The sequence below is a fragment of the Anabrus simplex genome, chromosome 2, assembly GCF_040414725.1.
Source record: "Anabrus simplex isolate iqAnaSimp1 chromosome 2, ASM4041472v1, whole genome shotgun sequence".
NCBI lineage: Eukaryota > Metazoa > Arthropoda > Insecta > Orthoptera > Tettigoniidae > Anabrus > Anabrus simplex.
In genome coordinates, this window is record NC_090266.1 from 540,578,960 (window position 1) to 540,600,521 (window position 21,562).

General features: G+C 39.1%; 1 protein-coding gene across 1 annotated transcript in view; it reads left to right on the forward strand.

Moving 5' to 3' along the window:
- Positions 1-21,562, forward strand: part of LOC136864213 (ubiquitin-conjugating enzyme E2 H) — a 115,660-nt gene that overhangs the window by 71,160 nt on the left and 22,938 nt on the right. The window contains exon 4 of the mRNA XM_067140923.2: positions 17,996-18,124. Coding sequence (XP_066997024.1) covers positions 17,996-18,124 — 129 coding nt within the window. The remainder of the gene's footprint in view (positions 1-17,995; positions 18,125-21,562) is intronic.

Genomic DNA, 21,562 nt, shown 5'->3' on the forward strand with positions numbered 1-21,562 from the left:
CTTTTCATTTCTACATTGCTGCATTCTACATCTGCTCTAATCTGCTTGTCATATTTATACCTTGGTCTACCCCTACCGTTCTTACTCCCTACACTTCCCTCAAAAACCAACTGCACAAGTCCTGGGTGTCTTAAGATGTGTCCAATCATTCTATCTTTTCTTTTCGCCAGATTTAGCCACGACGATCTCCTCTCACCAGTTCAATTCGGTATCACTTCATTCATGATTCGAACTATCCATCTCACCTTCAGTATTCTTCTATAACACCACATTCAAAAGCTTCTATTCTCTTTCTTTCTGAGCGAGTTATTGTCCATGTTTCACTTCCATACAGTGCCACACTCCAAACAAAACTCTTAAACATTTTTCTAATTCCTATATCAATATTCGAAGTGAGCTAATTTCTTTTCTTAAGAAAGGCCTTCCTTGATTGTGCTAGCCTGCAGTTTGTCCTCCTTACTTCTGCCATCATTAGTTATTTTACTACCCAAGTAACAATATTCATCCACTTCCTGTAAGACTTCATTTCCTAATTTAATATTTCCTGCATCACCTGACTTCATGCAACTGCACTCCATTACTTTTGTTTTGGTCTTATTTATTTTCATCTTGTACTCATCACCCATGACCATACCATTCAGCAACTTCTCCAGATCTTCTGCAATCTCATATAAAATAACAATATCATCAGCAAAACTCAGGGTTTTGATTTCCTCTCCTTGCATTGTTATTCCCTTTCCAAATTCTTCTTTGATTTCCTTTACTGCCCGTTCTATATAAACATTGAAAAGGAGGGGGGGGGGGTGCAAACTGCAGCCTTGCCTCACCCCTTTCTGGATTGCTGCTTCTTTTTCATAACCCTTGATTCTTATCATTACAGACTAATTTTTATATACATTGTAGTATTCTTCTTTCTTAGTACCTGATCCCGATCACCTTCAGAATCTCGAATAGCTTGGTCCAATCAACGTTATCGAATGTCTTTTCTAGATCTACGAACGCCATGTGTGTGGGCTTGCCCTTCATGATTCGATTTTCTAAGTTCAGAGGTAAAGTCAGGATTGCTTCACATTGACGCAAGTGTAATAAACTGATATAAATTGAAAAAAATATTCTTTAACCCATGGGTAAATAATCCAAGTATCGAGCTCAAGTTTTTATTATTTTTTATGACTGATGTTGTTGTTGTTATTATTATTATTATTATTATTATTATTATTGTTGTTGTACCGGGAGGTACACCTCAACGCCGCGCATTCAAAACTAGCGCCTAAATGAACTCCTCTATTGGTAAAAAGTGAAACTGAAACTATACCAACTTAGAACTTTACTCAGAAGTTATCACCACAGAAATATGATGTAATTTTGTTATTGTGCAGTTTCCTAACCTAAGTGAATTTCTACTCGTTTTGTTTGACATTCATCAAGAAGTTTGGACATTTCTCCACAGATGACACTATCAAAAAACTATGATCATGTACCCTGGTGCAAAGTGAAAGAATTTATAATTTAAAGAAGTTTTGTATTTCTAGGTTTTTGTAACTGATTGATGTTCATTTATTTTTGGGTTGGCAATATTTCCTTTTTCTTTCTGCCAGTTTTGAATCTAGCCAATCACAAATTTCTGTAATTCATTTTCAACCTATTACAGGCTTCTTGTTCGATTCTGAGTGTTACTTTGAATTCATCCAATAAAATTGAGAGGGTGTGGCTAGTTTAGTCTTGAATGATTTCAAACCTTCCCTGAGGGTTTATAAACTGCGGATTTTCTCATTTCTTGACCAATTAATCGTCATCTTGCTGAGTGTGTGTGTCAAAGCAGGAGGCGGGCGGCCTCTTTCATCGGTCAACAGAACATCTACAAGGTAATGGCCACATAACTTTATTCTTTCTTGCTACCTCCGCAGTTTAATCCGAGGGAAAGGTCCAAATTGTGAACTATGTAACCTACTTTTCTAAAAATGTAACTTTCTGCTGGCTAATGTAAAAACTTCATAAAATCTTTAACTGCAAATCGGGGATAGAGAGAGGGTGATGTACCCTCTCAAGCTCCCCTTCATCTTGGTTTGAGGTGACTACGTTTCGTAACTGTTTTTCCTTCCGTAATGTGTTAAAATAATTTCTATACGAGTCACCTCAGTAGCTTGGGATTAGCCCCTGTTTTCATCGGCCTAAAGCCCTTTAGGTTTTCTTAGTGTTCAATATATTGGAGTGCAGTGTGCCTCCATTCACCTTGTGGTTGGGCCAGTTATCCAACCTGTTCTTTTTCCATGAAGACCCAGTAGGTTGGTTATTAAATACCCCTGTATAAATTATTTTCAAATTGTAAGTTGTGCCTTGAGAGGCCAGTAATTGTAAGTTGATGTTGCCTTGAGTAGGCTTGAGAAACTGAGAGCCTGTTAGCTCTTTTTCAAGTTTTGTAATTGTAACGAGCGCCTCTGGAAGGCTTGATATTGTATTTTGGGGAGCAAGTGCTCTTGAATTAGGGGATTTCTGCCCTTGAGTAAATTCATGCTATTTTTTAAATTTGAGCTGGGAGCTCAAGAATTGTAAAGTGAGGGGCTTGAAGCCCAGGACCTGGAGAATTCTCTAATATTGTGTTTTCCTTGACCAGTTTCAAAATTGCTAATTGTACCTGTTATGTTGTTATTTGTTGATTTTTGAAATTCTTAAGAAATATAACCTTTGTTAAAGTTTAAATTAATTTTGAGACTGTAGATAGACCCATTCACCGTGGCACCTTCTTTAACCTCTTTCTGCTCCATGGGTATCCCCGGAACAATTATTATTATTATTATTATTATTATTATTATTATTATTATTATTATGACTTGTGATGTATGGCTATAAAGTGTTTACATCCACTTATTTGTATTAGTATCATTATTTACGATCTTTACGATCGCATTGTTTGTGAGGTTATGTCATGAAACATACGCTGTATATATATACATATTTATATGAGTTTAGTTAGTGTAAGAACCTGTAATTAATAGTATATAATTTATTATTACCTGTATATATGATGGGTCATCCACTACAGTATTATGCAACACATTGTAATATCCAGAATAACACTAGGTAAGACAAGAACTATATAGAACCTTCCTTCCAATTGTAACTATGTATTAAGCACTGTAGAATTTACTAGAAGATATGTTGTGACATATCCTTCTAGAAGCCTGGCCAGGCAACATATATAAGGAAGTGGTCTTGGTAATGGAGTTGAGTTATTGGTTAGCTGGAGTTGTTTTTGTGAACACATGTAGTGTTTAAGCCGACATGCTAATGTAAGCAGTCAACTGTTTCAAGGTTGCAATCCGCATGTGCTTTGTGATAGGCATTTGATAAAAATGGTGGTTTGTTGATTTGTGTGGTTAATGTATAACCTGTAAATAATTGCAAATAAAAGCCGTGTACACGGGTGACAGCATTTTGTGTGCGTCTTTGTGGCTACGTCATTGGTGACCACGGACATGACGTATGAATTTATGAGTGAATTAAGAGTGTAGTATGAAATAGAACAAAATGCAAGTGTTAACTAGAAAAGATGTCCATTCAACAACTCAAAGGTGAACTCGCTAAGAGAAATCTTCCGACGAACAGCAAGAAGAATCACTGCAGACGCGATTACGAGAAGATCTCTTAGAAAAATGCAAGGATCCCGAAAAGATTTTCATCGATGTCTATGAAGATCTGGAGGAGTCAGAAGAGGAGGTAAATATAACAAACCTGTATTCTAACCTAATGACCATGATGCAATGACTCAATGACCAGAATGACAAAATTTCAGACTTCAATTGTGGCCTAACAGAACAGTTTGCAGAGCATATTTTGAAAGTAAATGACAAAATTTCAGATAAAATTTCTGAAGCTAACTCAGTTTTAACCAGACAATCACAAGTGTACACACAGGTTTACCAAGTAGAACAGGGCCTAGAATCGAAAATTTCAATCGTAAATGACTAAAATTTCATCCCAACTTAGCGACATCACCAATCGATTAATGCAGCAAGTATCAGACATCAGGTCAAAACTGGGACAGGTTGAACAGATCGATAGTAGGGTAAGCCAGCTGGAAGGGCACATCTCGAAACTCAAGGAAGAGGTGGAAATCTAGGTTTCCGGCATAAAGCAACAGGTTGAGGGGAGAATTTCTACCATCAAGGGAAATTTTGAAAACTGTGTTTTTGCTGTTGAAGGAAGGTTAGAAAACCACCTTCGGGTCTAGGTGTGCTGTACTACCGGTTCAGTTTGAGGGGGTTAGAGGTGTGGCGATACATCCCGTTTGAGTTAATTTATCTCCTACTGCATGAAGGAAGCTTTCTCTTATATTCTGCACATCTCCCTTGTTGTTTGATTATAGAGAGCCTTCCAGAATTCCACGGGTGACTGTAAGAGAACCCGACTAGCTTCATCGAGGGATCGGTCTGTCTATTAGGAAGGACTAATCTACCAGAGGACATGTTCGTGCAGCTCATCACACCGCGATTAATGGGGCAAGCCACTACTTGGTGGAATAACTTGAAGGGCTTAAATTTAAACTGGATGGACTTCAAGGGGGAATTCCTCTCTAGGTTTAATTCTGAAGGGGTGAAGAGCTCCGTGAGAAGGAAACTACGAACTGAGGCACAACCCACTGGCATGAGAGCTAGCGCCTTCTTCCTACAGAAGTACAAGCTCTTCAAGTATCTGCACCCGGAAGTAAGCGAGAACAAGATCTTGCCAGATATCACAGAGCTACTCCACAATAAAGATTCGACCCTTAGTGAAAGTCTCACAACCGAGATCCTTTGATGATCTACGTAGAATCATTGCTCAGTTGGAGGAGGAACACAAGTGCAAAGCTACGGAAGAGACCAGCGCAGATAGGAAGTGCTACCAGTGTGGAAGAACGGGACACTTGAAGAACAAGTGCCCAGCCTTGATGTCGGAAAACTAGGTCTGGCCCAATCTGGATTGAGGGGTGATGGGACGAGGAACAGGAATAAGCCTCAAGACAGGACAATCAACCCTGGTCAAGTAAGAGAGGGATAGGTCAGATTGTGAGTAGAACAGGCCAACTCTGCCCAGCTGTCATCTTAAGGATAGGCAACGAGAATTTTTCAGCCATACTCGACACCCAAGCAAGCCATTCATTTGTCCAACAGGACTGTTGCCAGATTACTACTGCCTATGAAGTATCACCATCTCAGAAGGGTAGTGGGAGCAGCGGACGGGGTAACCTACTCCATCCAATGACAGACTACCTAACCACTAAATGCACGGACCTGCCTATTGTAATTGACGTTGCAGTGATTCAGAACCTAATACCGGACATCATATTAGGTCATGACTTTCTGGGGGAATACAAGGTGATCCTAGTCTATGCAGCTCATGAAGTCTTTGTGGGAAAAGACAGACATCTGAGGGTTGCCTGGCATGATGGAAATCTCCGGACTCACAGGGATGCGGAAGTCGGCTTAGACCTGGGAGATATCCAGTTAACGCATCTTCAACCAAGTGAAGAAGAGGAGCTGAAACGCACCTTGAAGGACTTTCCGGAGGTAATCACCAATAAAATAGGACGGACTACCACGGTAACGCACACCATTGAATGCAACACTTCCTCACCCATCAAGCAACGTCCATATCCAATCAGTCCGGATAAGCGCAATTTCATCATTCAGAAGATTCAAGAGATGGAAGGGTAAGGTCTCATCGAACCCTCTACATCCTGTTAAACTTCACCTATCATCCTACCGAAAAAGAAGAATGGGGAGTATTGACTGTGTGTGGACTTCCGCAGGTTGAACGAGAAGACCATTAGTGACGCCTACCCCATGCCTGACCTGAAAGACTTGCTGGTCTAGGATTTTCAGCACACTGGATCTCAACTCCAGATATTGGCAAGTTGAGGTCGAAAAGTTCTAGACCACTGACCGTCTTCATGACACCGAGAGGATTGTAGCAGTTTGCAGTAATGCCTTTCGAATTGAAGAATGCTCCTGCCACCTTCATGCAACTGATGGATAAAGTATTGTCAGGATAAGTTGAAGATTCGTGCCAAGTGTATCTCGACAGCATTTTAATTCACAGCGAGAATTTTCAAGATTGCCTTGTACATCTGAGGAAAGTACTGGAACGACTGAAGATTCATGGACTGACTTGCCAACTGGAGAAGTGCCACTTCGCCCAGTCCCGCATAGAATATCTTGGCATGTCCTAACATCGGAAAGTTTAGAAAGGCAACCAAAGAAGAATTGAACTATCGAAGAGGCTCAATGTCCGCGGGCAAGCGACAAGTACGTCAGTTCCTTGGCTTATGTGGATGGTATAGCAGCTTCGTGCCACACTTGGAAGAGAAGGCAATACCACTACCAATATCTACTCCATAACAACCGCCCATTCCGATGACCAGCAAAGAAAAAGCAGCATTCCAAGGCAGTAAAGCTGTGATAAGCAACGCTCCCGGTCTAGCCCACACCGACCCTCAAAGGAAGATGTGCCTGCAGATGGAAGCCAGCGACTCCAGCTTAGGAGCAGTGTTATTCCAGGAGAGGAGTGACGGCGGAAGGGACATCGAGTATGCCAGCAGGAAGCTATCTCCCACTGAACAACACTATTGCACTGCTGAGAAGGAAGCCTTAGCCGTGGTGTAGGCCATGGGCAAATTCAGAGGCAACTTGGAGGGAAGGAAGTTCCAGTTCTACACCGATAACACTGCTCTCAAATGGTTGAACTCGGTCTCTTTAGCAATTATCTACCATTTTAAAATAAGATACAACCTTCTTGCTTAGGAATAAGTTTGGGCAACTCTCCAACAGTACTAAACAGGAAAAAGATAGAAATTTAGAAAATTGAGTTACGACTGTTAAGTTTTGTAGGGCAGTATAATTATCACACACTTTTTTTTGTCCCACTTACCGGACGAGTTGGCCATACTGTTAAGGGCGTGCGGATGTGAGCTTTCATCTGGGAGATAGTGGGTTCGAATCCCACTGTCGACCCCTGAAGATGGTTTTCCGTTGTTTCCCATTTTCACACCAGGAAAATGCTGGGGCTGTACCTTAATTAAGGCCACGGCAGCTTCCTTCCTACTCCTAGGCCTTTCCTGTCCCATCGTCGCCATAAGACCTATCTCTGTCGGTGCGATGCAAACCAAATTGTAATTTGTCCCTCTTACTTCCTTTTGCTTTCTTTCGTTTTTTTTTAAAATCTCTGTTCCATTCTTGTCGTGCTTTCTTTTCTTTCACTGCTTCTCTCACTTACTCCATTCCACCATGGTCTCCTTTCCTTTCACTCTCATCGATGTTCTACCACAGGCACTCTGTGCCCCACTTACAAATGCTGTTTTGGTCATCTTCCACATTTCCTACTTCAGTTACTTGAATTTGTAGTTTCAGTCTCTCCAGAAATTCTTCCTCTACATTCTTATCTTTTAATTTCCACACTCTTATTTTACTATGTCTTATCTCCTTCCTAACTCTCAGTTTTACTATAACAGCTCAGTGATTTCCATCGAATGCTTCTCCTGGTAACGAGCTGTTACATCTATCAACCGTCTGTGATTTGTCCTTTCCACCAGAATAATCAATCACGTACTGTATTTTATTCATGTATCGCCCCAGCCATGTAGTCTGCTGTTTCTCCTCTGAAAGCATGTGTTGACCACAATCATTCCACTCCTCAAACAAAACTCTACTAGTTTCTCTCCTTAATTCCTTTTCCCATTTCCATATGGTCCAATTACTTCTTCATTACCAGGCGAGTTGGCTGTGCGGTCAGGGGCACACAGTTGTAAGCTTGCATCCAGGAGTTAGTGGATTCGAACCCCACTGTTGACAGCCCTGAAGATGGTTTTCCATGGTTTCCCATTTTCAAACCAGGAAAATGCTGGGGCTATACCTTAAGGCCATGGCCGCTTCCTTCTGTCTGTGTCGGTGCGACATAAAGCCAATTGAAAAAAAAAAAAAAACTTTGTTTCCTTGTCTTTCATTTTCAACCTGTGAATTTAAATCTTCCGTTATAATCACTTCCACATCAGTTACCTCGTTTTCTAGTTTCTTCAGGAATTCCTTAGTATCCTCCCTTATGTTCCCTGTTTGTAGTGCATTCACTTGTATGAAGTCCTTCATTTCATTCCTATTTCTCAGTCTAATTTTCATTATCCTGTTGCCTATGCACTCTGCCATATCCACGTACTCCAGCTGTTTTGAAATTATCAGACCAACTCAGTTTTTCACCTCTCATCCACCACTCCAGTATAGTGTATATTCTTTCCTCATTCTCTTCTTTCCTTTCCCCTTCCATTTAACTTTGCTCAACCCCGTCATTGCTCTACCACTTTTCTCCTAAAAATCCACCACTTCTTTTGCCTTTCCTGTCAGGGTCATAAGGTTGATTGTGTCCACCTTCATGACGTTGACTATTGGTCGCCAATTTTTCACAGTTCTCCCAGCACCTGAGGACTGTGTGGCGCTTACAGGGTTTACCCTAATGTTTTCCGAGGTAACTTTACAAGTACCGTATTCATATTTAGGTTATCATTAGGATGGGATCAGGAGTACAGACGCCTTTTGCAACCGCTTCACTGAAGTACAGACTTTGCTGACAGGAGAAAGTTCTTCCGTTTTATCTGCCATTGGGACTGGGGTCCTCTTCCTTCATCTAAACCACTGAACATATTCTCCTTTCTGGTGAATTAATGTCATTTCCTACACAAAGGGGAGGGGCGGCTGATTCAGAAAGTGATGGAACAAACTACAGGGGAGAATATCCTGGACGTGGTGCTGGTAAAACCAGATGAGCTCTATAGAAGTAATAGATGGTATTAGTGATCATGAAGCTGTTTTAGTTGTAGTTAAAAATAAATGTGATAGAAGGGAAGGCCTTACTATTAGGCAGTGCCATATGGCTTATAAAACAAGCATGAGGGAGTTTTTAAAAAGTAACTATGATAGGTGGAAAACGGTAAATAAAAATGTAAACAGACCTTGGGATGAGTTTAAAGCAATTGTTGAGGAATGTGAAAACAGGTTTGTACCTTTAAAGGTGGTAAGGAATGGTAAAGACCCACCTTATTATAATAGAGAAATAAAGAGACCAAGGAGGAGGTGCAGATTGGAAAGAAATAGTTAGTAAATGGCTGTGGAAGTAAGGAGAAATTGAAGGAACTTATTAGCAAACTGAATCTAGCAAAGAAGTCAGCTAAGGATAACATGACGGCAATGACGGCAAGCATAATTGGCAGTCATACAAATGTTAGTGAAAAATGGAAGGGTATGTATAGGTACTTTAAGGCAGAAACAGGTTCCAAGGAGGACATTCCAAGAATCATCAATGAACAAGGGGTGTGTGCATGTGAGGATCTTAAAAAGGCGGAATTATTCAGTCAGCAGTATATAAAGATTGTTGGTTACAAGGATAATGTCCAGATAGAGGAGGTGACTAATGCTAAAAAAGTATTAAAATGTACATATGATAACAATGACACTTACAATAAGATACAAAAGTTGGAAACTAGAAAAGCGGCTGGAATTGATAAGATTTCTGGAGAAGTACTAAAGACGATGGGTTGGGATATAATACCATATCTGAAGTACTTACTGTTGATTATTGTTTGCATGAAGGAGTTATACCGAATGAATGGAGAGTTGCTATAGTAGCCCCTGTGTATAAAGGAAAGGATGATAAGAAAAAAAGCTGAAAATTACAGGCCAAGTTTGACATGCATTGCATGTAAGCTTTGGGAAGGCATTCTTTCTGATTATATTAGATATGTTTGCAAAATTAATAACTGGTTCAATAGAAGGCAGTTTGGGTTTAGGAAAGGTTATTCCACCGAAGCTCAACTTGTAGGATTCCAGCAGGATATAGCAGATGTCTTGGATTCAGGCGGTCGAATGGACTGTATTGCGATTGACCTGCCTAAAGTATTTGATAGGGTGGATCCTGGGAGACTACTAGCAAAAATGAGTGCAATTGTAGTAGACAAAAGAGTGATTGAATGGGTTGCTATATTTCTAGAAAATAGATCTCAGAGAATTAGAGTTTAGAATTAGAATTTATCTGACCCTGTACTAATTAAGAGGGGAATTCCTCAAGGCAGTATTATTGGACCCTTATGTTTTCTTATAAATAATATATATAATTTCGTGTGGCTGTTACTAGCCGAGTGCAGCCCTTGTAAGGCAGACCCTCCGATGAGGGTGGGCGGCATCTGCCATGTGTAGGTAACTGCGTGTTATTGTGGTGGAGGATAGTGTTATGTGTGGTGTGTGAGTTGCAGGGATGTTGGGGACAGCACAAACACCCAGCCCCCGAATTAACCAATGAAAGTTAAAATCCCCGACCCGGCCGGGAATCGAACCCGGGACCCTCAGAACCGAAGGCCAGTACGTTGACCATTCAGCCAACGGGTCGGGCTTCTTATAAATATAAACTAGCAAGATACCCGTGCTTCGCTACGGTATTATAATGAAATTTATAATTGAATGCTTAAAGTTTTCTATTTAATCTGCTGAAATTCGCGATCTAACTAGTTTTCTGAGAGATTACACAAAGTTACTCCCATTTTTCAATCTTTCTTTCCAGCAATCGCTTTTGTACTTCCTGGGCTAGGTCCAGGTATTCCACCTGGTCAGTTGGGTCCCTAAATCTTTGCCATTTTTTCCTATAAGCATTTTTAATATGGATCAAATCCTTGTGGAGATCTGGCGTGGTGTCGTCTTGGGTGCCTTGGTGGTACTGAACCCGCGGCCAGACTGCAGTCGTAGTCATTACCCGGCCAGGACCCGTTCCCAGCGCGGTCTGCACATTTTGACGATGGTCCAGAACATTATTTTTTTATTATTATTATTATCATTGATGGTCTGGAACCCACAGCAAAATGCAAGACCGCGCTACTTGGTGGTAAATTACATCTGCCATTGTCAGTGCTGACAATTTGACCAGCACCACTGTCGCGCGTAGGCAAGTGCGCAAGATTTCCGGCGACATGAATGATATACTTCCGTGCATTATTGATCTTATTATCGAGATGAACAATTGCACAGTCATTTTCATTCCTGTCGTTTATTTCAAATTATTTATATGCCAGGAGAATCTACTGTAATCTAACTTTGTTCTCCAAAGGAAAAGATGGTTCTTAAAAACAAACCCAGGAAAGATTAATAAAAATGATCAGTTTATGATCAGAATAAGTACATTATGAACAGTAAAATCAATTGCTCTCAACTCCTTTTTCACCCCACTGCCGTTAAGTTGATTTACACACACACACACCCCGCCCAAAAAAAAAGTCGTGTTTCCTTATGTTTAAAGGAGATTCCAAATACCATGTCTGTTACCTTCAGTTCTGAGATATAAGTATCCCCCTAAAAAGAATTCACTTTTTTTTTTTTTTTTTTCACTTCCATTCACACTCCCACCCCTCCCCGTAAATGAATTTCCTTTTAAAAAATATTGTCTGTTTAATAGTAAAGGATCTTCTAAATATGAATTATCACTACTCTAACATCTTCAGCTTTAGAGAAATGTGTCGTCATAAAAGGAATTCAACTCCTTTTCACCCCCGCCCCCCAAGATGAGATACCCCAAAAACGCTTTTTTCTTTGTTTTTAAAGGAGATCCAAATACCAATTTTCACGTCTGTAACATCTTTAGTTTTTATTAGATGTAAGTATCCTCATACAATTAATTCAATTAATTTTTCAATTCTTTCACCTCTCCCCCCGGCCCCTTCATTGGATTTTCCGAGAATACGTGTTTGTTTAATTTTAAAGCAGATTCCAAATACCAATTTCAACGTCTGCAAAATCTTTCGTTTTTCAGATATTAATATCCTCATACAAATAATTCAACTAATTTTTTACTTTCCCTCCCCCCTTTAGGTGGATTTCTGAAAAAAAAAAGAAAAAAATGCTATTCCTTTATTTTTTTTTTAAAGGAGATTCCAAATACCAAATTTCACGTCTGTAACATCTTCAGCTTTTGAGATATCAGTATCCTAATTAAAAGAATTCAACCCTATTTTCAGTCACTTTTATCCCTCCGTCCAAGTGGTTTTTCAGAAAACAAAAAATACTTGTATCATTATTTTTAGTAGAGATAAAAAATACTATATTTCACTTTGGTAACATGTTAAGTTTTTGAGATATACTGTAGAGATTCTCATTTTAAAATTTCACCCCCTTTTTAGTACACCTTAAGTGGAGTTTCCAAAAAACAAATCACCCATGTTTCCTTACTTTTACAGGAGATTCCAAACACCAATTTTTACGTCTGTAACATTTTACGTTTCTTAGATATACTGTAGATATAGTCCTTCTAAAAATTCACCCCAATTTGTTTAACCTGTTTAACCCCCATTAATTGTATTCTCCAAAAACAAAAACAAAATACGTGTTTCTTTATTTTCAAAGGAGATCCCAAATACCAATTTTTAGGTCTGTAATATCTTCCGTTTCTGAGATGTAAGTATCGTCATTAAAGGCGTTCAAACCCTTTCTCACTTTTCTTCACCCCTCCCATTGGGATTTTCTGAAAACAAAAAAATACGTGTTTCTTTATTTTTAAAGGTGATTCTAAATACCAATGTTTACATCTTTAAACTTTAAAAGTTTTGAGATATAGATACACTCATTTTAAAAATTAACCCCCTTTTCACCCACCTTCCCATTAATTGGATTTTCCAAATACAAAAAAATACATGTCTCTTTATTTTTAAAGGAGAACCCAAATACCAATTTTCAGGTCTGTAATATCTTCAGTTTCTGAGATATGAGTATCATCATTAAAGGCATTCAACCCTTTTTCACTCCTCTTCACCCCTCCTATTGGGATTTTCTGAAAACAAAACAAAAAAAATAGGTGTTTCTTTATTTTTAAAGGAGATACGAAATACCAATTTTTACATCTGTAAACTTTAAAAGTTTTGAGATATAAATACACTCATTTTAAAAATTCACCCCCTTTTCACCCCCCCCCCCCCCATTAATTGGATTTTCCAAAAAGAAAAAAAATACGTGTTTCTTTATTGGTTTTCCTTTTTTTCTATTTGCTTTACGTCGCACCAACACAGATAGGTCTTATGGCGACGATGGGACAGTAAAGGCCTAGGAATTGGAAGGAAGCGGACGTGGTTTTAATTAAGGTACAGCCCCAGCATTTGCCTGGTGTCAAAATGGGAAACCACAGAAAACCATCTTCAGGGCTGCCGACAGTGGGGCTCGAACCCGCTATCTCCCGATTACTGGATACTAGTCGCACTTAAGCGACTGCAGCTATCGAGCTTGGTTCATTATTTTTAAAGGAAGATCCCAAATACCAATTCTCAGGTCTGTGATATCTTCCGTTTCTGAGAGATTAAGTATCCTCATTAAAGGCATTCAACCCCTTTAATCACCCTTTTTCACCCCTCCCATTGGGATTTTCCAAAAACAAAAACAAAAAAAATATGTGTTTCCTTATTTATAAAGAAGATTCTAAATACCAATTTTTTACATCTGTAATCTTTAAAAGTTTTGAGAGATAGATACACTCATTTTAAAATTTCACCCCCCTTCCCCCCTTTTCACCCCCTTAGAGACGGAATATCCAAAAATCCTCTCTTAGCGAGCACCTACATGTTAATATGGATGTATCCCCAAAATTTCATTTGTTTATGTCCAGTAGTTTTGGCTCAGCGATAATGAATCAGTCAGTCAGGACAAGTTATTTTAAATATATATAGATGATTGAGTAAAGAAGTGGAATCAGAGGTAAAGCTTTTTGCAGATTATATTATTCTGTATAGAGTAGTAAGGAAGTTACAAGATTGTGAGCAACTGCAAAATGACCTGGATAATGTTGTAAAATGATGATAAACAGGGTTAGAAGTCAGGTTCTGAGTTTCACAAATAGGAAAAGTCCTCTCAGTTCTAATTACTGCGTTGATGGGGTGAATGTTTCTTATGAGGATCACTTTAAGTATCTAGGTGTTAATATAAGGTAGGATTTTCATTGGGGTAATCACATAAATGGGATTGTAAATAAAGGGTACATATCTCCTCACATGGTTATGAGGGTGTTTAGGGTTTGTAGTAAAGATGTGAAGGAGAGGGCATATAAGTCTCTGGTAAGACCCCAACTAGAGTATGGTTCCAGTGTATGGGACCCTCACCAGGATTACTTGATTCAAGAACTGGAAAAAATCCAAAGAAAAGCTGCTTGATTTGTTCTCGGTGATTTCCGACAAAAGAGTAGCGTTACAAAAATGATTCAAAGTTTGGGCTTGGAAGACTTGGAAGAAAGAAGATGAGTTGCTTGTCTAAGTGGTATGTTAAAAGGAGAACAATAAAACTTTGATTTCAACCTATTCAGTACATTAAAAGCAATTATAAAATTAGGATCTCATCCTTATTTTATTGCTTAATTGTTAAAACCTAGGACTTGTTTCGTTCATATTTTGAACATCTTCAGCTAATTCTTACCAGGTTAAATTGATAACATTGCTCTAGATCTTACATTTGTGGTTTGCCATTAACAAACTTATCCATACCGAGCTCGATAGCTGCAGTCGGTTAAGTGAGGCCAGTATCCAATATTCGGGAGATAGTAGGTTCGAACCCCACTGTCGGCAGCCCTGAAAATGGTTTTCCGTGGTTTCCCGTTTTCACACCAGGCAAATGCTGGGTCTGTACCTTAATTAAGGCCACGGCCGATTCCTTTCCACTCCTAGCTATTTTCTGTCCCATCGTCGCCATAAGACCTGTCTGTGTCGGTGCGACGTAAAGCAAGTAGCAAAAAAAACTTATCCATACTAAACTTTAAAAAACCTCTTGAATATAAAGGGTTTATATATTACGTCGTCTTATTGAAAATAATATGGCTATTTATTGAATTTGAACTTTAAAACCTTATTCTAATATTTAAAATACAGTGCATTTTAACAGATTGTAAATGTATTTATACAGAGACTAACTAAAGGCATTGTATTTTAAATATTAGAATAAGGTTTTAAGGTTTCAAACTCAATAAATAGTCACATTATTTTCAATAAGACGACGTAATATATAAACGCTTCATATTTAAGAGTTTTTTGAAAGTTTAGTATGGGTAAGTTTGTTAATGGCAAACCATAAATGTACGTTCTAGAACAATGTCATCAATGTAACCTTGTATGAATATGTACAGCTGAAGATGTTCATAATATGAACGAAACGTGTCCTAGGTTTTAACAGTTAAACAAAATAAGGATGAGATCCTAATGTTATAATTGCTTTTATTGTATTGAATAGGTGGAAATCAAAGTTTTATTGTTCTTGTGCTCTGAGCTGTCAGTGGAAAGATGGCGTGGAATGACATTAGTAGACTAATTTGAGTGGTGTCTTTAAAAGTAGGAAAGATCACCGAGCTCGATAGCTGCAGTCTCTTAAGTGTGGCCAATATCCACTATTTGGGAGATAGTGTGTTCAAACTCCTGTCGGCAGCCCTGAAATGGTTTTCCGTGGTTTCCCATTTTCACACCAGGCAAATGCTGGGGCTGTACCTTAATTAATGCCACGGCTGCTTCCTTCCATTCCTAGCCCTTTCCTGTCCCATTGTCGCCATAAGACCTCTCTGTGTCAGTGCGACGTAAAGCCAATACCAAAAAGTAGGAAAGATTGTGTGTAACCTAATTATACGTAATTCAGTGTTATACATTTTAATTTTTGTTAAATGCAGTTTCCTCTTCTTTTGTTTCACCCTCTTTGGGTTACGTTGAATCAATCATTTCTCTGTGCCTAGTATTTCATCATTCATTCTAATCTTCGTTTATTTGAATGTAAAAATGTTAAAATAATGTTGCCTACGTATGCATTTCCTCTGATCTAAACACAGGCGAGTTAGAAATGCGATACATTGGAGTCGGCGTTATTGGTGGTGGGACTTCATCTGCAGATGTCAGAGGGATGCAGTGGTGTAACAAAGGTCATAGGAAGTGACTGTGCGGCATAAAGCTAAAGTAAAAAGATAATAAGACACATGTTCGGGACACAGGACACACTTCCGTTTTAACTGTAAGCAGTTTAATAGTTCATATTTTTATCCCTTGTTTAACAATGTGCTTTTTACAGGTATGTTGTAGTATAATATTTATATTTAACCTGTGTGTTCGATACACTGAGGAGCTCTTAAGTTACATTTAACTGAGTCGACACTGGATAGTATGGCTTTCTTCTTAACAAAATAGCTGGAGATGTAGTAATTGTTTATACCTGACGTGGCACAGTTATTAGTAAGAGAAACTGTTTTAAAGAAATTTTCAAGAATTGGATGCAAAATCAACAATTTTGCTTAATAATGTTGCAAACCTGATATTAAAAAATCATAACCACAAATTGGCTGTTAACTTATACCTCTGAAATAACCTGTCTTTAATCTTTTTCCTGAAAATAGAAAAAATTATTTGAATAATTATACGACATAATAACTAAACCTGGTTTGTAAATAATTCTTAGTTATATGTAAAATCTGGTATCTGCTCTTCACTTTTCTGTACGCATAACTCAGGTTCAGCTGTATTTTGACTGATTCTATAAAACTGTCATGATCTGGCCTTCTGACCATTTCTGGGCAGAGTGGCATTAGGTGTTTTTTGTCAAGGAGTCTCTGGGGCCTCTTAAAGGTCTGGGCCTGCATGCATGGCTGGTCATAACATTACACCCCTTGCTAGTTATTGATCCCTGGCAGTAATAAGAACCATTCTAAAGGGTTTTGTGATTATCTGACTCATTAAATCTTCCCACTTACATCCCTGTGATTATGTCCTGTGGGTGGTGATGAAAGGAGAGATGTATGTGTACAACCCACACCCAAGAGAAGAACTACAGGAGAACATTTGGCAAGCTCTCTTGAATGTCTCTCTTGCTGAGATTTGTCAACTGTATTATAAACCTGTTTTAGGAGGAGGAAACATATTTGAGAGCTAAGGGATGTCACTTTGAACATCTCCTTTAATGCCCGGTAAGATTTTAGTTTCTTAGTTTCACCTGAAAGAGCATTCTGTTACTGTAATTTGTCACTGAGTAGCATGCAGATATGGTGTGCATTTTACCAGACAGTGGAAGAGTGTCAATGCGACAACTTAGTTTGGTTTCTGATGCACAGTTATAAAATAAAGACCCTGTATTTTCAGACAGAATATATCACAATTTTTCAGTGCTTATTAGAAATGGTCACATGTACATGCTCTTGTTGCTTGAAAATAGAAAAAAAATCTTTAGGGCAAGTTTGATACCATAAACTTTCATTTTTTTGGGTGAAGATGGAGGTGGAAGACTGTTACTCATTTTTTGAATTGTCACTTGTTTATTGACAATACCTACTGTATGTCTGGCTCCATGGCTAAATGGTGTGTGCTGGCCTTGGTCACAGGGGTCCTGGGTTTGATTCCCAGCAGGGTCGCAAATTTTAACCATAATTGATTAATTCCGCTGGCACGGGGGATAGGTGTATGTATGTGTTGTCTTCGTCATCATTTCATCCTCATGACACACAGGTCGCCTACGGGTGTCAAATCAGAAGACCTGCATCTGGCAAGCCGAACTTGTCCTCGGGCACTCCCGGCACTAAAAGCCATACACCATTTCATTTTTTGACAGTACCTATTGCAGATGATGAAAATGGTTGTTACTGCTTGAAGAAGTCTGGTAGTGTGACTTAGTTGGTTAGTGCTGGTCTTCGAAGTCCTAGATTGTGCTTCAATAGTGTTTTGCATGTTTTGACAGCCGTGAGTTGTCGGAGAACTCACAGAGAAGTAATGTCTTTAAGTTGTTAGTTTTAATTTTACTGAAGTCTTGAATGTGTGTTGCCATGCATATTTGTGAAAATGTGTGTTAGATCAGCTTATTTAATTTTGTGTGTAAATTGTTTGTACCATTGGTCTTATAACCTGAACAAAAGCTAACTCGCTTAAAGTGGTATTCAGAATGTTTCACTTCTTACATGTTCTGTTATTCCTGCTGTATGAGAGCATTTGTATTATTTTCAGATTTATCAAACATTTTTGAGTCGTTCCTTCCTCAGTTACTGACTTATCCAAATCCAATTGATCCTCTCAATGGTGATGCAGCTGCAATGTATTTGCATAAACCTGAGGACTACAAGAAGAAAGTTCAAGGTATTTAATTAGCCTCTGTTCATATTGTTGCAGAATTAAGTAAAACTCTCAGATGATGGGAGTAGTGGTTTGTTACTTACTCATGAAGGATAAATGTGTCAGATTATTGGTTTGCTTCACGAGGCATAAGGGATTAGGCTTGCGTAGGTGGATAGTGGATGTGTGCAAGGGTGGGATTTTTTAAGTACTACAGTGAGTGACAACTGACAGTTAACCATACAGCTGCCATATTCTCTCATTGACACCCACAGTCTGAGAGTTTTATTAGGTATTATTTAAAAAAAAATACCTAATTGGTTGAGATCTCAAACTCTGTTTTAGAAATATAATGTAGAAATATTCCTAGAGTGTCTTAACTAGGTGTTATATTTTTTTATACAGGAAGGATGAATGTGCCAAATGTTGTGTACGTTTCTCTTGGTAAATAGAACAAAAAGTTAAGTGATTATTTTGGTATTATAGCCTTTTTCAGATACAGTGAAATCATTGGTTTCCAGTAATTATTGCATAACTACTTTTAATAGTTACACTCTTTAGTTTGTGCGTGTAACTTGATGGTTAAATACCTGGTGAAAAACTGTTCTTTCCTTCGATTCATGGACTTGCCTACATACCAAAGGTTCATTCTATGGAAACCTGACAACTTTGCTAAATAATTGTGTGAATGACCAATATCGTTGTGTCGGGTATGCATAGATTGGGCCTTGAGCTACAAATGGAAGGCATTAGCATGCACAAGAACCTAAGAAATAGTCCAGCAAGATAACTATGCCGTTGCAACTGTGCACCAAGCAGGAACAGTGAAGTGTTGTGAGATTTTTAAACAGCATGGGCATGAAACCTATAGAGATTCATTGTTGGATGAGTAATCAGTACCGGGCGATTTGGCTGTGTGGTTAGAGGCGCACAGCTGTAAGCTTGCATCCAGGAGATAGTGGGTTCGAGCCCCAATGTAGACACCCCTGAAGATGGTTTTCCATGGTTTCCCATTTTCACATGAGGCAAATGCTGTGGCTGTTCCTTAATTAAGGCCACGGCTGCTTCCTTCCCACTCCTAAGCCTTTCCTATCCCATTGTTGCTATAAGACCTACCTGTGTTGGTGCAACATAAAGCAAAATAATTCTTAAAAAAGATTAATCAGTATAATGACAAGTGAATAAATGGGCTAACAATTTTAACAAATGCAAAAGGTTTAGAGAGTTCTACTCTCACAGGACTGACATTTGAAAAAAAAAAAAACACGCAGCATTGCAGCTCAGGAGTAGGCCTATGTTGTGCGGAAAAATGGCCCCATCACAGTCGAGGAGGCGTTATCACTATGAGGCATTAGTATTCAGTCAACCTATCACATCATAATGAGCTGAAGTTAACAAAAGTGTTTACAAGGTGGCTGTCCAAGCAATTGACTCCTGAAATTTGAGATACTGTTGTTACTTGCCAGGAGCTTCTATGCTGGTATGAGTCTAAAAGTGAAGTTTTCTGCAGCTTATCATGGGGATGTTTACTAAGTAGAGTTATATGAGCCAGAATGAAAATGGCACAGCCTGAAATTTCACCCCGCCTTGGTCCCTAAACTAAAGTAGTTGCAGGTGCAGTGATCTACTGGTAAAAACATAGCGCTTGTTTTCTAGGATCACAAGGGTCCTCTTAGAGCAGTATATGCCCAGAGGAAGTACTGTGAAAGTATACCATATGATATTTTGTGATAGATGTTAATACCTTTACCGGGTGAGTTGGCCGTGCGCGTAGAGGCGCGCGGCTGTGAGCTTGCATCCGGGAGATAGTAGGTTCGAATCCCACTATCGGCAGCCCTGAAGATGGTTTTCCGTGGTTTCCCATTTTCACACCAGGCAAATGCTGGGGCTGTACCTTAATTAAGGCCACGGCCGCTTCCTTCCAACTCCTAGGCCTTTCCTATCCCATCGTCGCCATAAGACCTATCTGTGTCGGTGCGACGTAAAGCCTCTAGCAAAAAAAAAAGTTAATACCTTTAACCTCTCAATATACAAGCATGCTAAGTGCATCCTCTAGCCATATTTGAAGTTAACCCTGTGGGTATGATCCTGTATCTCTTCTCTTGAAATCTTTCTATATCAAGTCTGTCCCTTCAAGATCTTGTTAGGTAAATATATTTCCTTCATGACTACTGTATCATTTTGAATTATATTTTTCAAAAACATAAATCTGTTATGTAATTCTCAGAAGTTATCTTCAATGTATAATTCTCAGAAATTATCTTTGAATAAGGTTCTGTTAATGTTATAAATGTATTTAAGGCAAAGTAATCAATGGCCGAATGATCATTGTTGAAGCTTACGGTTCAGAGGGTTCCCAGTTCGATTCCCGGTCCGGTCGGGGATTTTAATCATGCCTGATAAATTCTTATGGCTTGGAGACTGGGTGTCTGTGTTTGTCACAACACTTTCCTCTTCATATTCAGACAACACACTACACTACCAACCCCCTCAGAAACATTCAGTGGTGATTACATCCATCCATATAGGGTTGGCATCAGGAAGGGCTTCCAGCAATAAATCAGGGCCAAGTCTATATGTGCTACATAGTTAGCACCTCCAACCCCACAGATGTGGGAAAATAAGAAGAAGGATTGCAAAGTTGTGCTTTGGGACTCTCACCTGTTTCCTTTACTCTTTGATCAGATGCATTGACTGATTTTGTTAGGTCACTTGGCACATGGGAAGCATCCAGGTAAAAAGAAACATGTCCAAAAAATCCAACATTTAAGTGAGCATTGGTTTTGATACAGTGTATTGTTCAAATCTGTTTCTCAACTGAAATTTGACCGGAACCAAACAGATATGCCTTTACTGGCGAGACCTAGAGTTTAAAGTGCACTATGTCTTCTATATGGGCTAGAACATTTTTGTTACTTTCATTGATCTGTCTTCAGTCTTATCCTTGGCTTTGACAGTATGAAAGTGACTGGGATATTAGCAGTGCTAATAATGCCATTCCATATGCAGCCTGTCCCTGCTATGAATGGTGTGAAATTGTTGCTCATAGGGTCAATTTGTGCATGCATTTCAGTGGGCTTGGCGGACTGATACGCAGTAGCAACTTCTGGCTCAGTGAGGAAAGCAATGGGAAACTACACTCATGTTCATAAAAACCAGAATACCCTGAAAGACTAGAGATAGGAAGTTCATATTCACAGGACATGTGCATTAGTATGTTCTGAAGAAATGATTAGCATTTGAACCATATCGGCCCTCAGGTTCAAGGTCCGCGATATCTCGGCGCACCACCACCGACTGGTAAAATGTGCCTGGGGCTGTCGTTATTGCTATAAACCAAAGGTAATGGATCAGTGTGACTTGAGCAGACATGCAGGATGCCTCGCAGATGCATGCGAGAACCGTACCGTCAAATGAGTGAGTTTGAAAGAGGGCGCATTATTGGCATGAGAGAACGTGATG